The sequence below is a fragment of the Schistocerca gregaria genome, chromosome 2 (genome assembly GCF_023897955.1).
Source record: "Schistocerca gregaria isolate iqSchGreg1 chromosome 2, iqSchGreg1.2, whole genome shotgun sequence".
Lineage (NCBI taxonomy): Eukaryota > Metazoa > Arthropoda > Insecta > Orthoptera > Acrididae > Schistocerca > Schistocerca gregaria.
In genome coordinates this window covers 36,242,800-36,262,146 of record NC_064921.1, presented here as the reverse complement: position 1 = coordinate 36,262,146, position 19,347 = coordinate 36,242,800, and the positions used below count along the sequence as shown (strand labels likewise).

At 45.5% G+C, this 19,347-nt stretch overlaps 1 protein-coding gene across 1 annotated transcript in view; it reads left to right on the top strand.

Moving 5' to 3' along the window:
• Positions 1–15,843, top strand: part of LOC126336267 (neural Wiskott-Aldrich syndrome protein-like) — a 110,079-nt gene extending 94,236 nt beyond the window's left edge. The window contains exon 3 of the mRNA XM_049999765.1: positions 10,782–15,843. Within this exon, the coding sequence (XP_049855722.1) occupies positions 10,782–10,996 (215 nt within the window). The 3' untranslated portion in view covers positions 10,997–15,843. The remainder of the gene's footprint in view (positions 1–10,781) is intronic.
• Positions 15,844–19,347: the final 3,504 nt, after the last annotated feature.

Sequence of the window (19,347 nt, the reverse complement as noted above, 5' to 3'; positions counted from 1 at the left end):
ATGTCGCGTCTGTAGAAAGAAAGAAGAGGCTGATGAGAAAATTGTATTTGCTATAAATACTGAAGTACAGTCGTCAAGAGGAGAGATTACCTGTACATTGATAGGTATCAGACTGTAGCAGCAATAGTAATATTTAATTGTAGTTACAGTGGTAAATATGTTCTTGTTATTGTGTTGTTGTTGTCTTCAGTCCTGAGACTGGTTTGATGCAGCTCTCCATGCTACTCTATCCTGTGCAAGCTGCTTCATCTCCCAGTACCTACTGCAACCTACATCCTTCTGAATCTGCTTAGTGTACTCATCTCTCGGTCTCCCTCTACGATTTTTACCCTCCACGCTGCCCTCCAATGCTAAATTTGTGATCCCTTGATGCCTCAAAACATGTCCTACCAACCGATCCCTTCTTCTAGTCAAGTTGTGCCACAAACTTCTCTTCTCCCCAATCCTATTCAATACCTCCTCATTAGTTACGTGATCTACCCATCTAATCTTCAGTATTCTTCTGTAGCACCACATTTCGAAAGCTTCTATTCTCGTCTTGTCCAAACTAGTTATCGTCCATGTTTCACTTCCATACATGGCTACACTCCAAACAAATACTTTCAGAAAGGACTTCCTGATACATAAATCTATATTCGATGTTAACAAATTTCTCTTCTTCAGAAACGCTTTCCTTGCCATTGCCAGTCTACATTTTATATCATCTCTACTTCGACCATCATCAGTTATTTTACTTCCTAAATAGCAAAACTCCTTTACTACTTTAAGTGTCTCATTTCCTAATCTAATTCCCTCAGCATCACCCGATTTAATTTGACTACATTCCATTATCCTCGTTTTGCTTTTGTTAATGTTCATCTTATATCCTCCTTTCAAGACACTGTCCATTCCGTTCAACTGCTCTTCCAAGTCCTTTGCCGTCTCTGACAGAATTACAATGTCATCGGCGAACCTCAAAGTTTTTACTTCGTCTCCATGAATTTTAATACCTACTCCAAATTTTTCTTTTGTTTCCTTTACTGCTTGCTCAATATACAGATTGAATAACATCGGGGAGAGGCTACAACCCTGTCTCACTCCTTTCCCAACCACTGCTTCCCTTTCATGCCCCTCGACTCTTATTACTGCCATCTGGTTTCTGTACAAATTATAAATAGCCTTTCGCTCCCTGTATTTTACCCCTGCCACCTTTAGAATTTGAAAAAGAGTATTCCAGTCAACATTGTCAAAAGCTTTCTCTAAGTCTACAAATGCTAGAAACGTAGGTTTGCCTTTTCTTAATCTTTCTTCTAAGATAAGTCGTAAGGTCAGTATTGCCTCACGTGTTCCAACATTTCTACGGAATCCAAACTGATCTTCCCCGAGGTCTGCATCTACCAGTTTTTCCATTCGTCTGTAAAGAATTCGCGTTAGTATTTTGCAGCCGTGGCTTATTAAACTGATAGTTCGGTAATTTTCACATCTGTCAGCACCTGCTTTCTTTGGGATTGGAATTATTATATTCTTCTTGAAGTCTGAGGGTATTTCGCCTGTCTCATACATCTTGCTCACCAGCTGGTAGAGTTTTGTCATGACTGGCTCTCCCAAGGCCGTCAGTAGTTCTAATGGAATGTTGTCTACTCCGGGGGCCTTGTTTCGACTCAGGTCTTTCAGTGCTCTGTCAAACTCTTCACGCAGTATCGTATCTCCCATTTCGTCTTCATCTACATCCTCTTCTATTTCCATAATATTGTCCTCAAGTACATCGCCCTTGTATAAACCTTCTATATACTCCTTCCACCTTTCTGCCTTCCCTTCTTTGCTTAGAACTGGGCTGCCATCTGAGCTCTTGATATTCATACACGTGGTTCTCTTCTCTCCAAAGGTCTCTTTAATTTTCCTGTAGGCAGTATCTATCTTACCCCTAGTGAGATAAGCTTCTACATCCTTACATTTGTCCTCTAGCCATCCCTGTTTAGCCATTTTGCACTTCCTGTCGATCTCATTTTTGAGACGTTTGTATTCCTTTTTGCCTGCTTCATTTACTGCATTTTTATATTTTCTCCTTTCATCAATTAAATTCAATATTTCTTCTGTTACCCAAGGATTTCCAGCAGCCCTCGTCTTTGTACCTACTTTATCCTCTGCTGCCTTCACTACTACATCCCTCAGAGCTACCCATTCTTCTTCTACTGTATTTCTTTCCCCTATTCCTGTCAATTGTTCCCTTATGCTCTCCCTGAAACTCTGTACAACCCCTGGTTCTTTCAGTTTATCCAGGTCCCATCTCCTTAATTTCCCACATTTTTGCAGTTTCTTCAGTTTTAATCTACAGGTCATAACCAATAGATTGTGGTCAGAGTCCACATCTGCCCCTGGAAATGTCTTACAACTTAAAACCTGGTTCCTAAATCTCTGTCTTACCATTATATAATCTATCTGATACCTTTTAGTATCTCCAGGGTTCTTCCACGTATACAACCTTCTTTCGTGATTCTTAAACCAAGTGTTAGCTATGATTAAGTTGTGCTCTGTGCAAAATTCTACTAGGCGGCTTCCTCTTTCATTTCTTAGCCCCAATCCATATTCACCTACTATGTTTCCTTCTCTCCCTTTTCCTACACTCGAATTCCAGTCACCCATTACTATTAAATTTTCGTCTCCCTTCACTATCTGAATAATTTCTTTTATTTCGTCGTACATTTCTTCAATTTCTTCATCATCTGCAGAGCTAGTTGGCATATAAACTTGTACTACTGTAGTAGGTGTGGGCTTCGTATCTATCTTGGCCACAATAATGCGTTCACTATGCTGTTTGTAGTAGCTTACCCGCATTCCTATTTTCCTATTCATTATTAAACCTACTCCTGCATTACCCCTATTTAATTTTGTGTTTATAACCCTGTATTCACCTGACCAGAAGTCTTGTTCCTCCTGCCACCGAACTTCACTAATTCCCACTATATCTAACTTTAACCTATCCATTTTCCTTTTTAAATTTTCTAACCTACCTGCCCGATTAAGGGATCTGACATTCCACGCTCCGATCCGTAGAACGCCAGTTTTCTTTCTCCTGATAACGACATCCTCCTGAGTAGTCCCCGCCCGGAGATCCGAATGGGGGACTATTTTACCTCCGGAATATTTTACCCAAGAGGATGCCATCATCATTTAATCATACAGTAAAGCTGCATGTCCTCGGGAAAAATTACGGCTGTAGTTTCCCCTTGCTTTCAGCCGTTCGCAGTACCAGCACAGCAAAGCCGTTTTGGTTAATGTTGCAAGGCCAGATCAATCAATCATCCAGACTGTTGCCCCTGCAACTACTGAAAAGGCTGCTGCCCCTCTTCAGGAACCACACGTTTGTCTGGCCTCTCAACAGATACCCCTCCGTTGTGGTTGCACCTACGGTACGGCCATCTGTATCGCTGAGGCACGCAAGCCTCCCCACCAACGGCAAGGTCCATGGTTCATGGGGGGAGGAATATGTTCTTGGCTTGCAATATTCTTGTGAGTCTGATATTTATTTGACAATGTGGAGACAATTTTGTGGGTTTAGCTGTGAATGCAATTTAGCGATCTGTGTAATATAATTCGCGAAAATTGATTCCGAGTTCTAGGTTCTGTGAAGTCGAATCACGTGACTAATTCAGTAGCCAATAGGAGTGCAGCATTATAGGGGTGGGGGTATAAGGTCATGAATGAACACTGCGCTGATAGTGGGAAAATGTTGAACTTATCATTTGATCATTGAATATTGAAATTGTAAATTAACTTATTGAATATGATTAAAATTGAAATGGAATTAACTACTTTGGTAATTCATGGGTTAGATGAGCGATGTTGGTGTCACTTGTGTTGAGTTAAATTCGTCACCATATTTACAGAAGACTATCTCTGGCACCAGTATAAAGCTGTAGGGTGGAGGCTGTGAGGTCAGCGGCCGCCCTTTTGCGGGTCGCTGACGAGGCACGTGTCCGGTTATAATGTACGAGAGAGAGAGATAGATAGAGAGAGAGAGCAAACGATCTTGTGTCATCACCTGACGTCACGGTAGCGCACTCTTGTGGCCACGGTAGCGACTAAGGCAGTTGGCTTTCGGAGTTCGTAGTGAACAAACTGAGTGCAGCTGTCTCGGATTACTGGGCTTGCGTCATGGTTTGATATCAGGAGAGCGCCCTCTGGTGGCACCGATATGAACTAAGCCAGTTGGAGTCCAGACCCAGTGGCGAACACACCTGCTTGAATTTGGTTAAATAATACAGACAAGTACTTTTTTCTCTCTATCTTCTTTGCGAAGAAGAGATAAGCGTGGTGTGAATGGAATTTGAACTTCGCTCCATTTTTCTGGGGTAGGGGGCGTGGCACTTTCCCGCCAAAATTCAAACTTCCCGCTAAAATCCGCCATCTTGATATGTTACATCCGCCATATTGGTTGACGTCATCGCCACCATCTACGATAACTGTAATTTAGGGTGGTACGAACGTTGTTCCAATACTGTCAGTGACCGCTGTAATTATGCTTCGAATGTAAGTAGCAGCAGAGGAAAGAACATACGATCTTTGACGTAACTCCGTGAGAAGAAATCATATGGACTGCTGTCAGCTGACTGTGGGAGCAACCGGAGAAGATCAGGGGCACGGTGTTGACACCAGGGCACTGAGGTGACCACCAGGTTCTGAAGCACAGCAGCAGGCGTCGTTTCCGTTGAGAAGGAACAGAAAGAGCCGAACAAAAAAAAGATGCTGCCGCGTCCAGGTCGAACCACAGTTCGGTTTTACCGAGAGTACCCTACGCCACTGGCCCAATTTATTGCGAATCTTTCTCCCGGAGCCAAGTCCCAAGTGACTCGAAAAAGTCAGGAGAGTGGGTGTACATAAGAAGAGATAGAACGAATGCACAAAATTACGGACTCACATCCTTAACATTGGTTCGCCTCCGTATTCTTGAACATATTCTGACTTCGAATGTAATACATTTCGTTGAGACGGAAAATACTGTTTACAGCCTTGCGGGATAGCCGCGCGGTGTGAGGCGCCTTGCCACGGTTCGCGTGTCTCGCCCCCATCGGAAGTTTGAATCCTCCCTAGGGCATGGGTGTGCGTGTGTTGTCCTTAGTTTAAGTTAGATTAAGTAGTGTGTAAGCCTAGGGACCGATGACCTCAGCAGTTTGGTCCCACAGGAACTTACCACAAATTTCCAAAAGTTCTGTTTACAGATTAGCACGCTTTTAGAAAGGATCACTCACCCTTTACTAACATGATATCCTGCGAATGAAACCAGTGACAGTCCGTACTCCTAGATTTCGGAAAGTATTTGACACGTTTTACCCCAGTGCAGGCTGTTAAAGTTACGAGCATATGGAATGGGTTTCCAGATGTGTGAGTGATTCAAAGACTTATTACGTTGTAGAACCAAGATTTGTATCCCGCCTGGAAAGCGGCGCGTGGGTAGGCGCAGGAGCAGGAAAAGTACGTCGCTACTGCACGTAAGTAAAAGTGGTTTACTGGTGCAGAAAACAAGTTAATATGCGGTTACATAACTTGCGATGAGGTGTGATGCTGAGACCCGTCGTATGTAGGGCAAAGTCTCCCGGCCGTCTGCTCTGCTCTCGATCAAATGGGGAGAGTCTGGAGCGGAGCTCGTAGATCTGGACAGCACCAACTAGAGGGCGCTGTCGTCGGTATCTGTCGTAGCTCCATCCTAATAACTTTAGTGCGCCGTGGCATCGTTGCTTTCGATACCTCACCAAGTATGTTGTCCTCCCCTGCGGGTGCCGTACGGAGAGACCCCTGGGGGAGTGTGACAGGTCCGTTCCCGTTCTCTGTTTTATGCGAAAGCCGCTCCCACTGTTAAAGAGAGTGAGAACTGATTGTACTTAGTTGTCTCTGCAGATCTCTCCCTCAGTGAACCACGCTAACTAAACTGTGGACAATGGAGTTAATAAACGCTAATTTTGGGACCAACGATGGATCTATGGGTGGGGGTAATTACATAATTTCCTTAATTACGCTACGAAATGAAATTCAAAGATACGATAAATTCCTGAGTTTATTAGCACGAAATGAGTTCAGTGATTTTTGAGAACATTTCTCGTGGAGCAAAGCGGTCTGGCAAAAAGTACTTTAAAAATAGACACAGCCAGTCTCGACCGCCAAAAAGATGTTTTTTGATGATAACCTGCGTCGGTCAGTTTTTGACCATCCTCAGACGCTCATAACTCGACGATGGCGGGTGTGAATGGAGCGTGTGTTATAGCTCCACGAATGTGAACGCCATTCACCGACACAGCCTATCATCGCGGTATGAGCGTCTGAGGATGGTCAGAAACTGACCGAAGCTGCTTAACATCGATGTAAATATTTTCGCTGTCGAGACTGCTTGTCTCAATTTTTTTAAAAAAGTTGATTTCGTTGAAAACATTAACCGGTAGTTCAGGAACACGGGAAATGTGTTCGCTGTGGTGAATATGAGCCACAGTCGGCTGTGCTCTGGAATGACTGTAGTGGAAGTCAGTCGCGTGCCGAAACTCCGAGCAGGACGTCACGCTTGGCGCTAGCGCCCGCCTCAGCAGCTATCACGACCACACCCGAGCTTCTGTGCGTCGTCGTCCGAGTGTCACAAACCGCACTCTCGCGTCGCGTAAATCCCTGCACGTGAAGGACACATTTACTGGGAGTCGAGGGTCTGGTGAGCACGCATGTTCGAAGGAACATTCTGCCGTACATTTTAATAACACAGGCAGTGTTATTTACCAGGCACGCAACTCAGACGATGGCTGAATCGTACAAGTTCCCTACAGCCGACTCTGGCCGAGTGTCAGCTTCCCGTCGATGTCGGTCGGCAGAGGAGAAGGCTGGTTTTGCTTTCCGTTCCACCGACGTGCAGCCTTTCTCTCCGTGACAGTTGGATTGTGCAGTGTCAGTAGTCGGTGCTGGACACTGGCTGACGATGCACTGCGCGTCGAACGGGACGCTCGCTCCTGCGGCTCCTCAGTGGCACCTACTTGACGGGGATCTTCCCCAACTCGTGGGAACACTGGTTTTAAAACAGAGGAAGGATCGGACGAACTGCTGTGGGCTGACGAGCTGCACAGCAAAGGCACGGGGAGGTACAGGCGACCGAGGCGCACGGTGCGCCCCTACTACGCCGTCCCCAGTCAGCTTTAGGCGCGCTCCATAGCACGACCCTGCTCGAAGCAGCAATTCGCAAGTTTTCTTTCTGGAGAAAACCCCTCTCGGTGTCTTCTTCGATTCGGAAAAGGTCTACCGTTCTAACTGGAGGAATAATAATTTGTTACAGCTCTATCAGTGGTGTTTCCGTGGATGTCTGCCCACCTTCGTGGAGTCCTTCCTCTCCGAAGATACGAGGTGCGAATGTCTCGCCTGACCGTTTTCCCTTCAGGGAATGTCTCAAGTGTCACGGCATTCGCCACTGCAATTAACACTATTGCGTCTACAGAGAGACCTCGCGCACTGTGTTCCTCGTCTGTGGACCAGTTGTCCAATTTCTGTGCATCGTCCAACCTCGCAACAGCTACTCGGCAATTGCAACTGACGATCAGGCGGTTGGACGAATGCTGTTGCACCACAGGTTTTAAATTCACCTTGAAGAAACCTGTTTGTGCTGATTTTAATCAGACCCGTTCTTAATTTAATTTACCCGCTTTAAAATTGGGATCACCGTTCACACTTTTAAGGGAAAGATGAGATGAAAAGTGCTAACACGCCTGCTACACCCTAAACAGCAAAAACTGAGATGTCTCGAGGCTTAAACATCCTTAAATGCGTCGATCATAGGTCTCGGGGAGCCGACAGTTGCTTTATAACGCCGACAGTTGCTTTATAAGGAATTTGTGTGACCCCGGCTTGAATACAGGTGCCAATTTTATGGGTCAGCTGGCTGCGGTTCGCCACGAGGTACTAGTCTGTCAGCAGAGGCCTACTGCACGGGTTCCGCTGCCAGCCTGTGTACGGAACCTCCGCTGTCTCTTGGAGGTCTTCTTTTCGTAGCACGCCAAGTGTGTATAGGGCTCCGTCCGTTCCTACGTCGAACAGACGCCACTGGAACGGCTGTTGAGTCATCGGCCAGAGACAATGAGGCCATTGGGGAACTGCTGAAGGGAGAGCCTTGTGTTGTTACAGATTGGGGCATTCATTAAGGTCCGAAGCTGAGTGTGGCGTCCCTCTGGCTACCAGGGGGCCCGGAGTGATTTTAGAACTGATTGGTTACAGGGACCGTCGTTCCCCAGACTGCACTTTTACGATTTAATTTAATGGGATTTTACGTCGGCACCCACATTTTATTACTGTTTGCACAGATGGGTCTGAGCGGGGAGATTTTATCTGCTGCTCTGTCGTATTCCTCGACATTGTTCCCAGGACGGGGCTCCCAGAGCAGGAATTATTTGTTACCCTGGGGGCAGCGGGGCAGACGAGACGGCACTGTGACAAAAAAATTCCTCAACTGCTCCGATTCTCAAAGTGCCCTTCTCGCTTTTGGAAAGATGTACCCAGCAGCTTGGATGGTACAACAAGTGCAGGACACTGTCCTTCTCTTGGAAAGGCAAAACAAGGCAATCATTTTGTGCTGGGTTCCAGGACACACAGGCATTCAGGAAGAGGAACTCGTCGATGCGGCTGGCGACCAGGCACGCTGCAGGCTGTCACCTCATTTTTGACCGGGAAGGCCATGTGTTGCTGTTGCTGGGAGGCAAATGAGGAATAATAAATCAAATCCTGTGAAACCTTCAGTGTGACCGTGGCTTACCCGCTTCCGACCGCGACGGTGTGAAGAAGCAGCCTTTACACGGCGTAGAGTAGAGTGGGACAGAGCGCGGCTTCCTGTTACGTCGCGAGAAGCCCCCAGTATGCCACAGACGTCGATACGAAATATTCTGAGGTTGATGTGGGCGTCCCACAGAACGCTCCCTGTGTTTTAACTGACAATCAGGCGAGTGCTGTTTGTGTTTTGAGATTTTGTGTGGATCGCGGAATTCTTGCCAAAATATTGGGTGTCAGATTTAATGTGTCACAGAATGGCTCGGTCACTCATTATTTATAATAGTCACCTATCCACAGTCATCTTTTCCGGTTTTAACAGTGTCTACAAGTATTTTATCCACCATTTTATGAAGTTATTGTGCTGTGTCTCGTCGGGATTTTGTTACAGATTTTTCTGAAGCTCACGTTATCGGTGTCGTCACCGTAATTTAAGTTTTCCACGCCGTTCCTGGCACTCGTCAGTAAGATGGTGGCTGAGTCGAAGACCGAGGCACGTGGTGCCCGCACGATGCCTCCATAGCACCCAAGTCTCCATTTTTCTTCCATCTTCTCATTGACTGGAACCACTCCAGCTAAATTCTGATCGTTGTACTGTCGATATGGCAGAGCACGTACATACCTAGTTATGTTCTCGTCAGTATGCGCACTTGTGTGACTGGCGAGTGCTGAGCACGTGTGTGTGTGTGGGCCGGCGCTCGTACGGTCCAGCTGGATGTTACCTCCACAGGCGTCTTCTCATCAAAAGTAGTGCAAGTCACGTCGCTTTGACTGTTGCTCGCACAACCAGATTCACACAGCTGTCACTCTATAGTCGCGAACATAGAGCTCAGAATTCTGTGTACCTCGGTAAGAGGAGCTCCATTAATTTGTACAGTTCCACCAATACATGGAATCGTTTCGTGGTTATCAGTCTAGTGGGTGGTTAAACGGAGGCCACAAGTTGTAGACGAGGATCCTGTATTCGAACTTGACTTTGAAGGTCCTCCCTGGTAGCCACTGCGCAAACGAAGAGCAGCTGAGCCCTGGCAACGCCTGCTGTCAGTCTGCAGAGCACCGCACACCGCTGCTGCGGTTCTTGTACGCCATTTTCACCTCGTCTGTATAGGACCTCAATGACCGCGCAGAGCAGACCAGATCGTCTGGTGTGGTTCTCCAACAGATGCCTTCTCGAGGTTAAGAAAGGCGAGATGTGGTGACTCGCTTTTCTCGCGGAAAATTGCAGCAAAAACTGCGTCTATCGTGTCACATCGCTTAACAAACACGGTCTGATTTATTGAGAGCTGGACTCTGTCTCGCAGCCTGTCACGAAAGATGCGTTCGACTACCTTCATAATGTGGAGGGGGGCAGGGTAGGACAGTAGCTGGCACATTCGGCAGGATCACTCTTGCACTTAGGATAGGCCCTGTGATACTACATGATCAATAGATGGGCACATGGCCGCCATGAAAGAAGGAGCTGAAGAATTCTGCCAGCCAGACGATCGCTTCGCCTGTTTTCCAGACGTCTGTAGGAAGGTCCTCTGGTCCTGGAGCCTTTCCACTTTTGTGTTACAAATGGCAGCTTTGATCTCATCTGTTTCGATGCAGGGAACTAGTGCAATTGTGTCCTTGCCTTTTGGTACTGCTGGGTAAAGGAAACCGATACGAATATCTCGTTGAAATACTCCCGCCAGCCTCCCAGAACCACCTTACCGTCGTGGATGCGCCTACAGTTATTATCTTTTCCAGACCTGTAGTGTTCTGTTCCTTGACGTGCTCAAAACCACCACTGTTTTGTGCGCTGGAGCTTTTACCTGATCGTCGCCAAACTCTCACAACTGACTCACATCTCGCGAATCTGAGGACACATAGCTCCCCAATACGCCCCACGTGTCCCCTGCCACGGCAGCACCGCGAACCGAAACTTGGAGAGCCGCTGTATCCACCGATAGGCGTCACTTTCCGAGAAGTCGTCTTCTGAAACCCAGGACGTAGTTTTGGACAAGGCGTCAGTTTGTGACCGTGTGTTGTGTTGGCAGGCAGGAGGCCGCAGCGCCGGCGCCGCCCCCGGCCCGCGCCGCCCCCGCGACCGGCCCTCGCCGCCCCCGGCGTCGCCGTCGCGACGCTGCCCTGGGAGCAGCCGCCCGCCGCGCACGCCGCATTCTGCCCCTGGGGACAGCCTCCGCCCCCCTATCCCGTTGACGACGACGTGGAGGCGGAGGCGCAGGCGCAGGCGGAGAGGCGCAAGTTCTAGTCCAGCGTGGCGAGCAGGGTGCGGCCTGATCCACCATTGTTTTACTCGTCACTTACTTACAAGGTGCCCCGGTTAATGGACAGCGGAAGTGCTGTTTACAAGAGACGCTTCGGCCACCTTGCGACACAGGTTTCAGAGCACGGCGACGGACTTTGGGAGCTCTCTGAGACGGCGAGATTTTACTGCCTCGGACGACAGCGTTCTCTCCGCTGAGCACCCCATCAACTCGTGCACTGTACGGTGTTGCTCCATCTTACTTTTAAAGTGTCCACGCAGACGTGCACATTCTATTAATTAATTCGCAAATTAATTGTTATTTAGATCACGTTTCCACGCAGTGTCGAAAACACGTTAAAGGTCACATTTATTTTGGCTACCGTTTAGGCTGGGGTGATGTATGTCGATGACTGAAAGAGACTTCATGTTATGTGACAGAGGAAGGAAATATGCTGCTGTGCAGCAAGTGGGACACTGCTTTTCGAGTGCCAAAAGTGTCTGCTGATCCAGGTGCCCCCATTTTAGCACACGGTACTTCAAACAGTCCAAGCGAGCAGCCTATGTAGTGCATTCCAGATGGGCTAACACACTCGATCAAATACCCTCGAAAGTGGCCGAGTATAGAAAACGCTACTAGGGGAGGGGGGTTGGACCATAACACTTAAATGTTTTTTCATCGCAGCATGATGCACGCTGTTGAAACTTTTCTAGCTACTACAACACATTTGACGACGCAACAATGAGAATTTGAGTACATGTGTGAATGCAATCTACATCCGTAGTTTCGACATTTTTATGCTGTACGTCCCCCTTTTGAATTTCCTGTATGAAAGTCAGTGAAGACTACAGACAGGGACTTTCCGTAAAATACAAATGTCTTATTCTTCTTATACTTTTGTACATATGTCTAACTACCCTTTCAAGTATCTGGTACGAAGCGAGACGTTGTAGAATTTAAAACACCAATCTCACATCGAACTGTTGTGTACAGTAGTCTAGGTTTCATCCGTTTGTTCTGCCTTTTTCTTCCTCTTCTTTATCCAGATTACTTCAGGCCGATCGTAGGGTGATTTTAAACACAGAGAACTGTGCAGTTCCTACCTCCCTCCATGTCCAAACAATTAAACGCACCATCTGTAGTTACACAGATGTTTGTGAGTCACCAGGTTCTGATGAGGGTGTAGCTGGCTTATAACGGACGTGTATTTCACCGAAATTCCCTTCTTTCAATATGTAACTGTTTTTTCCTTATTTTATTTTTTTCCCTTTAGCTGATAGTGTCATTGTTCTCGTGTTATTGGCGTCTTCTTGTGGTTCTTCAGAGAAAATTATCAGGTTTTTAACGCCTTTCAAATGTCAGAGTTCTTCAAGTTTTTCTGATCGACTTCTAGAATTCAGAATTTCATCGCGGTAATCTCGCATATACGCGTATCTGCAACGTGTCTATCGTGAAACATTTTACACGTCTTTCTCAATTTGTGCAGCTTTTTATCTTGCTAGTCGAGAAGCCATTCACGATAGTTTATGTAGAAAGCAGTATCCATGAGTCGTTAAGCGCTTCACAATGACGCAGTATCCATGTTGGTGTACTATATCCTCTCTGAATAAGTAAGAGGCTTCTGACGCTGTTACTTCTCAAAGTGTCACTTTGAACTGTCATTCAGTGTGATACTCGTTTTCTGAGATTGTGCCTTCCGTATACTTATGTGTACGATAAAGATCGCTCAGTAGGACTTGACTCCGAGATAGGAACCCTCATGTTTTGTTTCGAGCAGAACTCGATGTTAATAAAACCTACACGTGATCCTGCTGTTTGTCGCCTCGCTTTCATTATCACTCTTTGCTACTTATGCCCTGAACCTGTTAATTAACATTAAGTTGTGCCTTTTTTGAATAAAATTTATTTGGTTTTTGAGCCGCATCGTTATAAACAGCTAAATTGCCGACGTTCCGATCGATTTGCTAAAGTCATCGTCAGGACGGTATTACGTTGTGCCATGTCGTTATGAGCAGCTGACTGTACGAGCAACAACTCTCCTTGCTTGCCACACCTGTACATTACCTGAGCTTGACGCCGGTGTTTTCCTGCCCGGCACATGGTGCTTGTTGGCAGGGACTGTACGGGTGCCGGTGGCCAGTGCCTGCACGTGTTGTCTCTCTCATCTACGATCGTCTCCTTGACACTTCTTCAGTAAACGTTTAATAAGGAAAACACTGTCGTATTATCTTACTAAGGAGATTGTCTGTTCTCCTGTATCCTCATAATTTTAATACTATTAGTGATGCTCGGTCAACTAATAATTTTTATCTTTTTGTCACATCGTTAAGCGCAAGTGGAGAGCGTTATTGAAGTTATTTGGGTGATGATTTTCCTCTCTTCGTCTAGCAATATCTCTTCATCTTGCCCCTGAAGTTTCTCATCCGTTCTTCCCCCCAGGTTCTGTTGGTTCCTGTTCTCGGTACTGATGATTCTCGACTGGCATTCTGAATGCCTCAGTGTTCTGTAACACACCATCTGTGACGCTCATTTCCTGATCATCTCACTGAGTTTCAATCACCAACGTTCACTGAGGTGACAAGACGGACAATTGTTTTCGTCAGTCTGTAATCACTCATTTTAAAAATGGAAACATAAAATTTCAAACGTCTTTTCCAGAAAGAGTCAGAGATTTTCTCAGCATGCTGACATAATTCCTGATATTTCCATTTCAATCAAATTCTGTCGAAGGAGGCTGGACCCATTCCGTAAAATTTTTCTTTTTTCTATTTTTAACTCGTGAATTAGTGACCTTCCTCCTATATTTCGATGGGTATAATGCTTGCGGTTTGATTACTACGTTAGAATGACTCAGTCTTGCGTTTCGGGCTTTTGATTTTTCGTTTTATCTCTTGCAAGTCATTCTGTAGGTCCTTTGCAGTTTAGATACACTTGCTTTATTTGGTTCACATTTTACTGTTGAAGGTTGGATTATTACCTCCATATATCTGAATTTAGTGCGGTATCTGAAATATTTTGGTGAATTGAGTTGTCCAGCTAGGTGCCGAAGAATTTCTGACGTGTCGAGTTTTTACGTATGAAATTATGTAATCCAGTTTTAGCTGGAGTTTCATGAACTGTAAGATGTAAGAAAATACAGCCAGTGAATTTTATTTTCGTGTAATCTGTCAATTCTTTTATTTGTCCTACATTCTGATTACTTTTTTGAATACAAGACTGAAAAATATTGGGGAAGAGGATAGTTCATCTTTCTGTTGGGCTGCTGTTTTAGTATTAAAAATAGAGAAAGTTCGCCTGAGAATTTAAGTTTTGATGTGTGTTGTGCATTTCTGTCTTCTTTGATTTTTTTATTGTATGTCCCCGTATCGATAAAAAGGAAAGAGAAGTATTTCATTTTCGAATTTAAAGAGTATTGAGAGTGCTTGGAATGACAGAATCCTTTCGTTTGTGGAGACAGGAACATGTTGTGTTCTTCATGTGTGAACTTGTTTGCATTGTGAGTGCTCTAAACAAAATCGCTGCAGATATTAAAGAGCGCATTAATTTGTGATGCTTCAGTTCCATTGAGAGAGTTCCACGAAAACGCGGATTTTATCGCGAAAGGAAAAGAAATTTAGGGTTCAGCGACCAGAGAAGCTTCTTCCGAACGAGATTCTGCGATCTCACCAGAACGTCTTTTCCAGAATGAGGAGGGTGCCTTAGTGACCGAGCCATGTGCGCTGAACCAGTGAGCACGGAGTGGAACATTCTAAGTTGTACAAACTGAAAGACTACCAGTCTGTTTAGCCACAGAAATATGGCTCACCCACGACAGAGGAAATGCATAAATGATGCGTCCTCCTTCGGGTTGTTCTAGTAGCGAACATGGAGACATAAACAAGTTAAGCGCAGCATACACCGAGCCGTTTGGTTAGCCGTTTGAAATGGCTTGTATGTATCTTTTGGAATATTATTCCTGCGAAACAGCGATCAGAAAATGTTTGTAAATAAATACAGTCTAGAATTGGATCTAAGTTTTCAAAATTTGTTAATTAGGTGACCGGCACAGATCGTGGTACTGTCATCACAGGAGGGAGTGGCGTGGAGCAGCGCGCTATGCAGCCATGATAAACGCGGCTGTGGCCTGCAGTTTCACGGCCTCGTGACGATTGTACCACAATCGAAACCGGTCGGCTGATTAATAAATTTTAAAAAACCGACATGCGGTCCTAGGCTGTTTTTATTTACAAACTTTTAAGTGGTTTGCATGTCTCTCAAGTCTGGTTGTCCAATCACGATTTTTTTTATACTTAAAGTTATTTCCAGGTCGCTTCATGTTTTAATATGCCATGAATTGTGATAACACGGACACACACACGCACAGCTTTACTTACCACCGCCCCCTACCTACAACCGACGTGGGCAGCTGTTTCTCGTATCAGAGGAATACGTCTCTGAAACTGACCTCTTTTTATACGCCACTACGGAGTCAACCTACCCTCTCATTCACGGTTGCTTTCCTTTCACTGAACAGACCATCTATTCATTCTCTGCTCAGTTCAGCGGCAATAGTAATCTGAGAAGCATTCTCTTGCATGCAGTTCTCACTGACTTTTGTAGCACAGATCGAGCCACAACCGTGCAAGCAAGGTCAGAAAACAGTCTGCGTGCAAGCAAGGTCAGAAACCAGTCTGGTTCACTCAACGCACGTACAAATTTACTGCACTAGGATGTGAACTGTAGAACCTCTACTATATTTGTAAGTTACAATGATTGCTGTAGATTTAATGATCAAACAATGTACTGTAAATTACGATGATTGCTATAGATGTACTGAGTAGGCAATAAAATGTTTAACGATATTACAAAACAATTTTATTACGTTATTCATCGGTGTGGGATTGGCAGTTGATTTTATAAGCTCGCCCACGACGTGTGATTAAGATTTCACTCGGCCGACGATCTGGCAGGGAGGCCTTTGGTTCATCACCCCCCTGCCTGCTTTGATGCAGCCCTCCACGACGGCAGTCTCTTCACCATAGCATGCGTAATCGGAATTCTTAATTATTTGCTCTATTTTCTGATCTCTTCAGTTGAACGTCATTCTCTAACAACACATCTCCAACTCTTCATTTCCTGTCTCCATACAGTCTGTCATTCACTTTCACCCAATGATATCCAAAATTCTCAGAAATTCTCTCCTCAAGTTGCACAGCACCTCGAACTACAACAAAAATATTGCGACTCGCAGGCATCTACTTGACATTCCCGAGCGTGAACTGAAAGATGTGTGGACTCCGGAAGCTATAGTCGACGTGCAAAACATAAAGAAGAGGATTCGTGGGAATTTTGTTAAATCTGGCCCCTTTGTCCTGACATTCGTAGCACGAAGCTTGCTGAGCGCGTTAAGCAGATTTCCATTGTCTAAGTGTGCGGCCTTACGTCCCCGACAGAATGCGCAGAATGCCGACGCTGCTTCGCGAACAGAGGTCGGTAATGTCAGCACTAGTACCTGCGTTTCTCAGTGCACTCGCACTGCGCCAGTCAGTTCGAAGCCTGTCCCTGCCCCCAAAACTTCACAGAGAGCTGTGGTTGCCCCTCCAAAGACCCAGCCTGCCCTCTCGTCCAGCGCTGCCTCTGCCACTGCCGTGGTTCTGGTGCACCGAAAAATCGGGGTCGAAGGCTCAGAATCGCGCACTGACGGAGTGTAAGTACACAGTCCTCTCTAGTATCTTCTTAAAATGTGGTGAAACTCGTTGTCGGACTGGGGGAATCATCTCGCCCCAACACTGATCCTCCAACCATTGCAGGCTCCCCTCTCCGGCAGAAAGTCAGGACGAAACTCGTGGCTCCCGTCCTATAGTGGAGCATTAATGGGTTCAGGGCAGATGCGGAGAAACTGAGACTGCCAGTACAGGTACGCCCCCTGTGCTTGTGGTTACAAGAAACACATTTTAAAACCGTAGACGGCCCTGTCCTGCGGGACTATACCTCTCAGTGAGAGGATAACCTGACAGGTAACAGAGCCGAAAGAGGGCTCGCTGTGTTTGTCGATAATGCATTCCACTCCTCTGCTCTCTTTTGATTATTGGCTTAAAAGCAATAGCCATTGCAGTTCGTCTGGTTCAGAAGATCACATTCTCATCACTGTACTTACTTCCACAGAACGCAATAGACTCTGAGGCTTTCGCGGGACTTATCGAACGACTCTTCCGCCGTTTCTCCTACTGAGTAATTTCAGTGCCCGTAATGTATTATGGGGCTCGAATTATACTTGCCACAGCGATCTAGTCTCGAAGAACTGAGCTGCTCTCTTTCTACAGCCCTGCCCTTGCAAACTCTGCTCAGTGACAAGCAACCGATGACCTTCATTCCAGTGGAAACTCCCCACTGTGGACCGACTTACTGGAAGGAGCATTACCTCAACAGAAGCCACCGAAATGGGCTAACTGGACACTGTTCAGCCACCTGACTGTGTGTCGACATCGCAACAGCTTCCAGAAATGGGTGGACCACGTCACACGAATGATCTGCCGTGCTGCTGACTTAGTGAACCAAAGTTCTCAGGTCCTGTCAGGAGGCAACACGTTTCTCGGTGGGCCACTGAGTGCCACTCAGGAATCCGGAACAGGTGTGAAGCTCTTGTACAGTCTAAGTACTGCCCAACAGCAGACAATCCCACAGCCTTTTGGGTCACGAGGTCCAACGCTCGATGTACTTACTATTAAGGAGAGCAAGAAAAGGTCATGGGAAGCGTTCGTGGACTCCATCAACCGTTTCACTTGTTCTTCAAAAGTATGGGAAGTCATTAGGAGGATTTCTAGTAAACACACTTTTTTACCAATAGCAGGGGTTTCTCCAAACAACGTCTGGAGACATCGCTCAGACGGCGGCACAGTATTTTCCACGGACTACTGCGAATGCCAGACAGGATTCAGCCTTTCACCGCTACTGTTCGACTCGACAGAGATCCAAGTAGAACTTCAGATCAAACATTTCTGTCTTACAACTGCCCTTTCTCCATGTGGGAGCAGGAACTCGCACTGTCCTGTTCGACACTACTTAGCCCGGCGTAACGACAAGCGCCGGCACGAAGATCGAGAACGATACAACAAACAGAGAGAGCTGTGAGACGTCACCACGACAGGAGCGGCCTCTAAATAATCATCTTCGAATGTTCATAAATAAATCTTCTGCTACCAGTCACAATTTTTCTTTATTTACTTTTCGCACGACACGTTACGGGAAATAATTTCCATTTTCAAGTGCGTTTTTGTGTGTATTAAGCCATCTCTATTGATGTTGTCAATGTGTGAGAGTGTGCTTCATCTCGTAGACCTTTACTTACGCGATGTTTTAGCTGGTTATCGATTCTTTTGGTGAAGTTAGTGACGAAATTTAGAAGAATTTCTACTTACAGTTTTCTAATGGTCCATTTGTGCAGAGTCTCACACACACTAAACATCAGACACAACTTTATATACACTTTAAACATCGAAAATATCTTATATAAACAAAACAGTTACAAAGATGCTGTTACAAGTAGTCTACAGAGATAACATTATAGGTCTTACAAGATTGTGATATGCCTTTGTACAGAGGTTATTTATCTTAACAATTTGGCTCATAATTTCCTTATATAGATTTTACAATTCTGCATATTTCTATGTTTTACTATTTTTATTTAAGTATACCATCGAAACATCTGAAGAAATTCACTGATTCACTTTCAAGTTTTTCGTTTAATATTTTATCTTCATATTTTCTGTAATATGAATATATCTCTACTTCTTCTAGTAAATCCATTTTATATCCTTTATTTATTCGGTGGAGTACTTTGACATTTTGCTCTATTTTTCCAAATGGGTGTCCTGTATTTGTATGTGTGTTGCTATTGCTGACGTGGTGTGTTTGTTGTGTGTGTAGGCTTTAATGTGCTCTGTGTACCTGGTGTTGAAATAAAAGTGAAAATATGTTCTAGCAGTAGCATAGAAAAACTGCGGCTGAAGACCGCAATAAGGCAGTTACACAAGTAGAAGAACTTACTAAACAGAAAGCTACTCAGCATGCAGACAAAAGCAGCAAACAACATGGAAACCAGAGTTTATGACAGCATATGCAAGCACATCCAAGACAAAGTCGACAAGGGTGCAGCTGAATGAGCTGTGTAGTGAAGACCTTGGAGCGCATAGATAGGCATCGCCTGGTCTGGTTGCCTGCTCTGGAGACGAGTTAACTCCTTAGCCGTTCTCAGTGTGGATTCCGTAGATTTCAGTCCACTGTCGACAATCTGACCCTTCTAGACTGGGTCTGTTTAACAGGCTTTCCTACATAAACATTACTCTTGGTATAGTCTTTGACATCAGTAAGGCGTAGG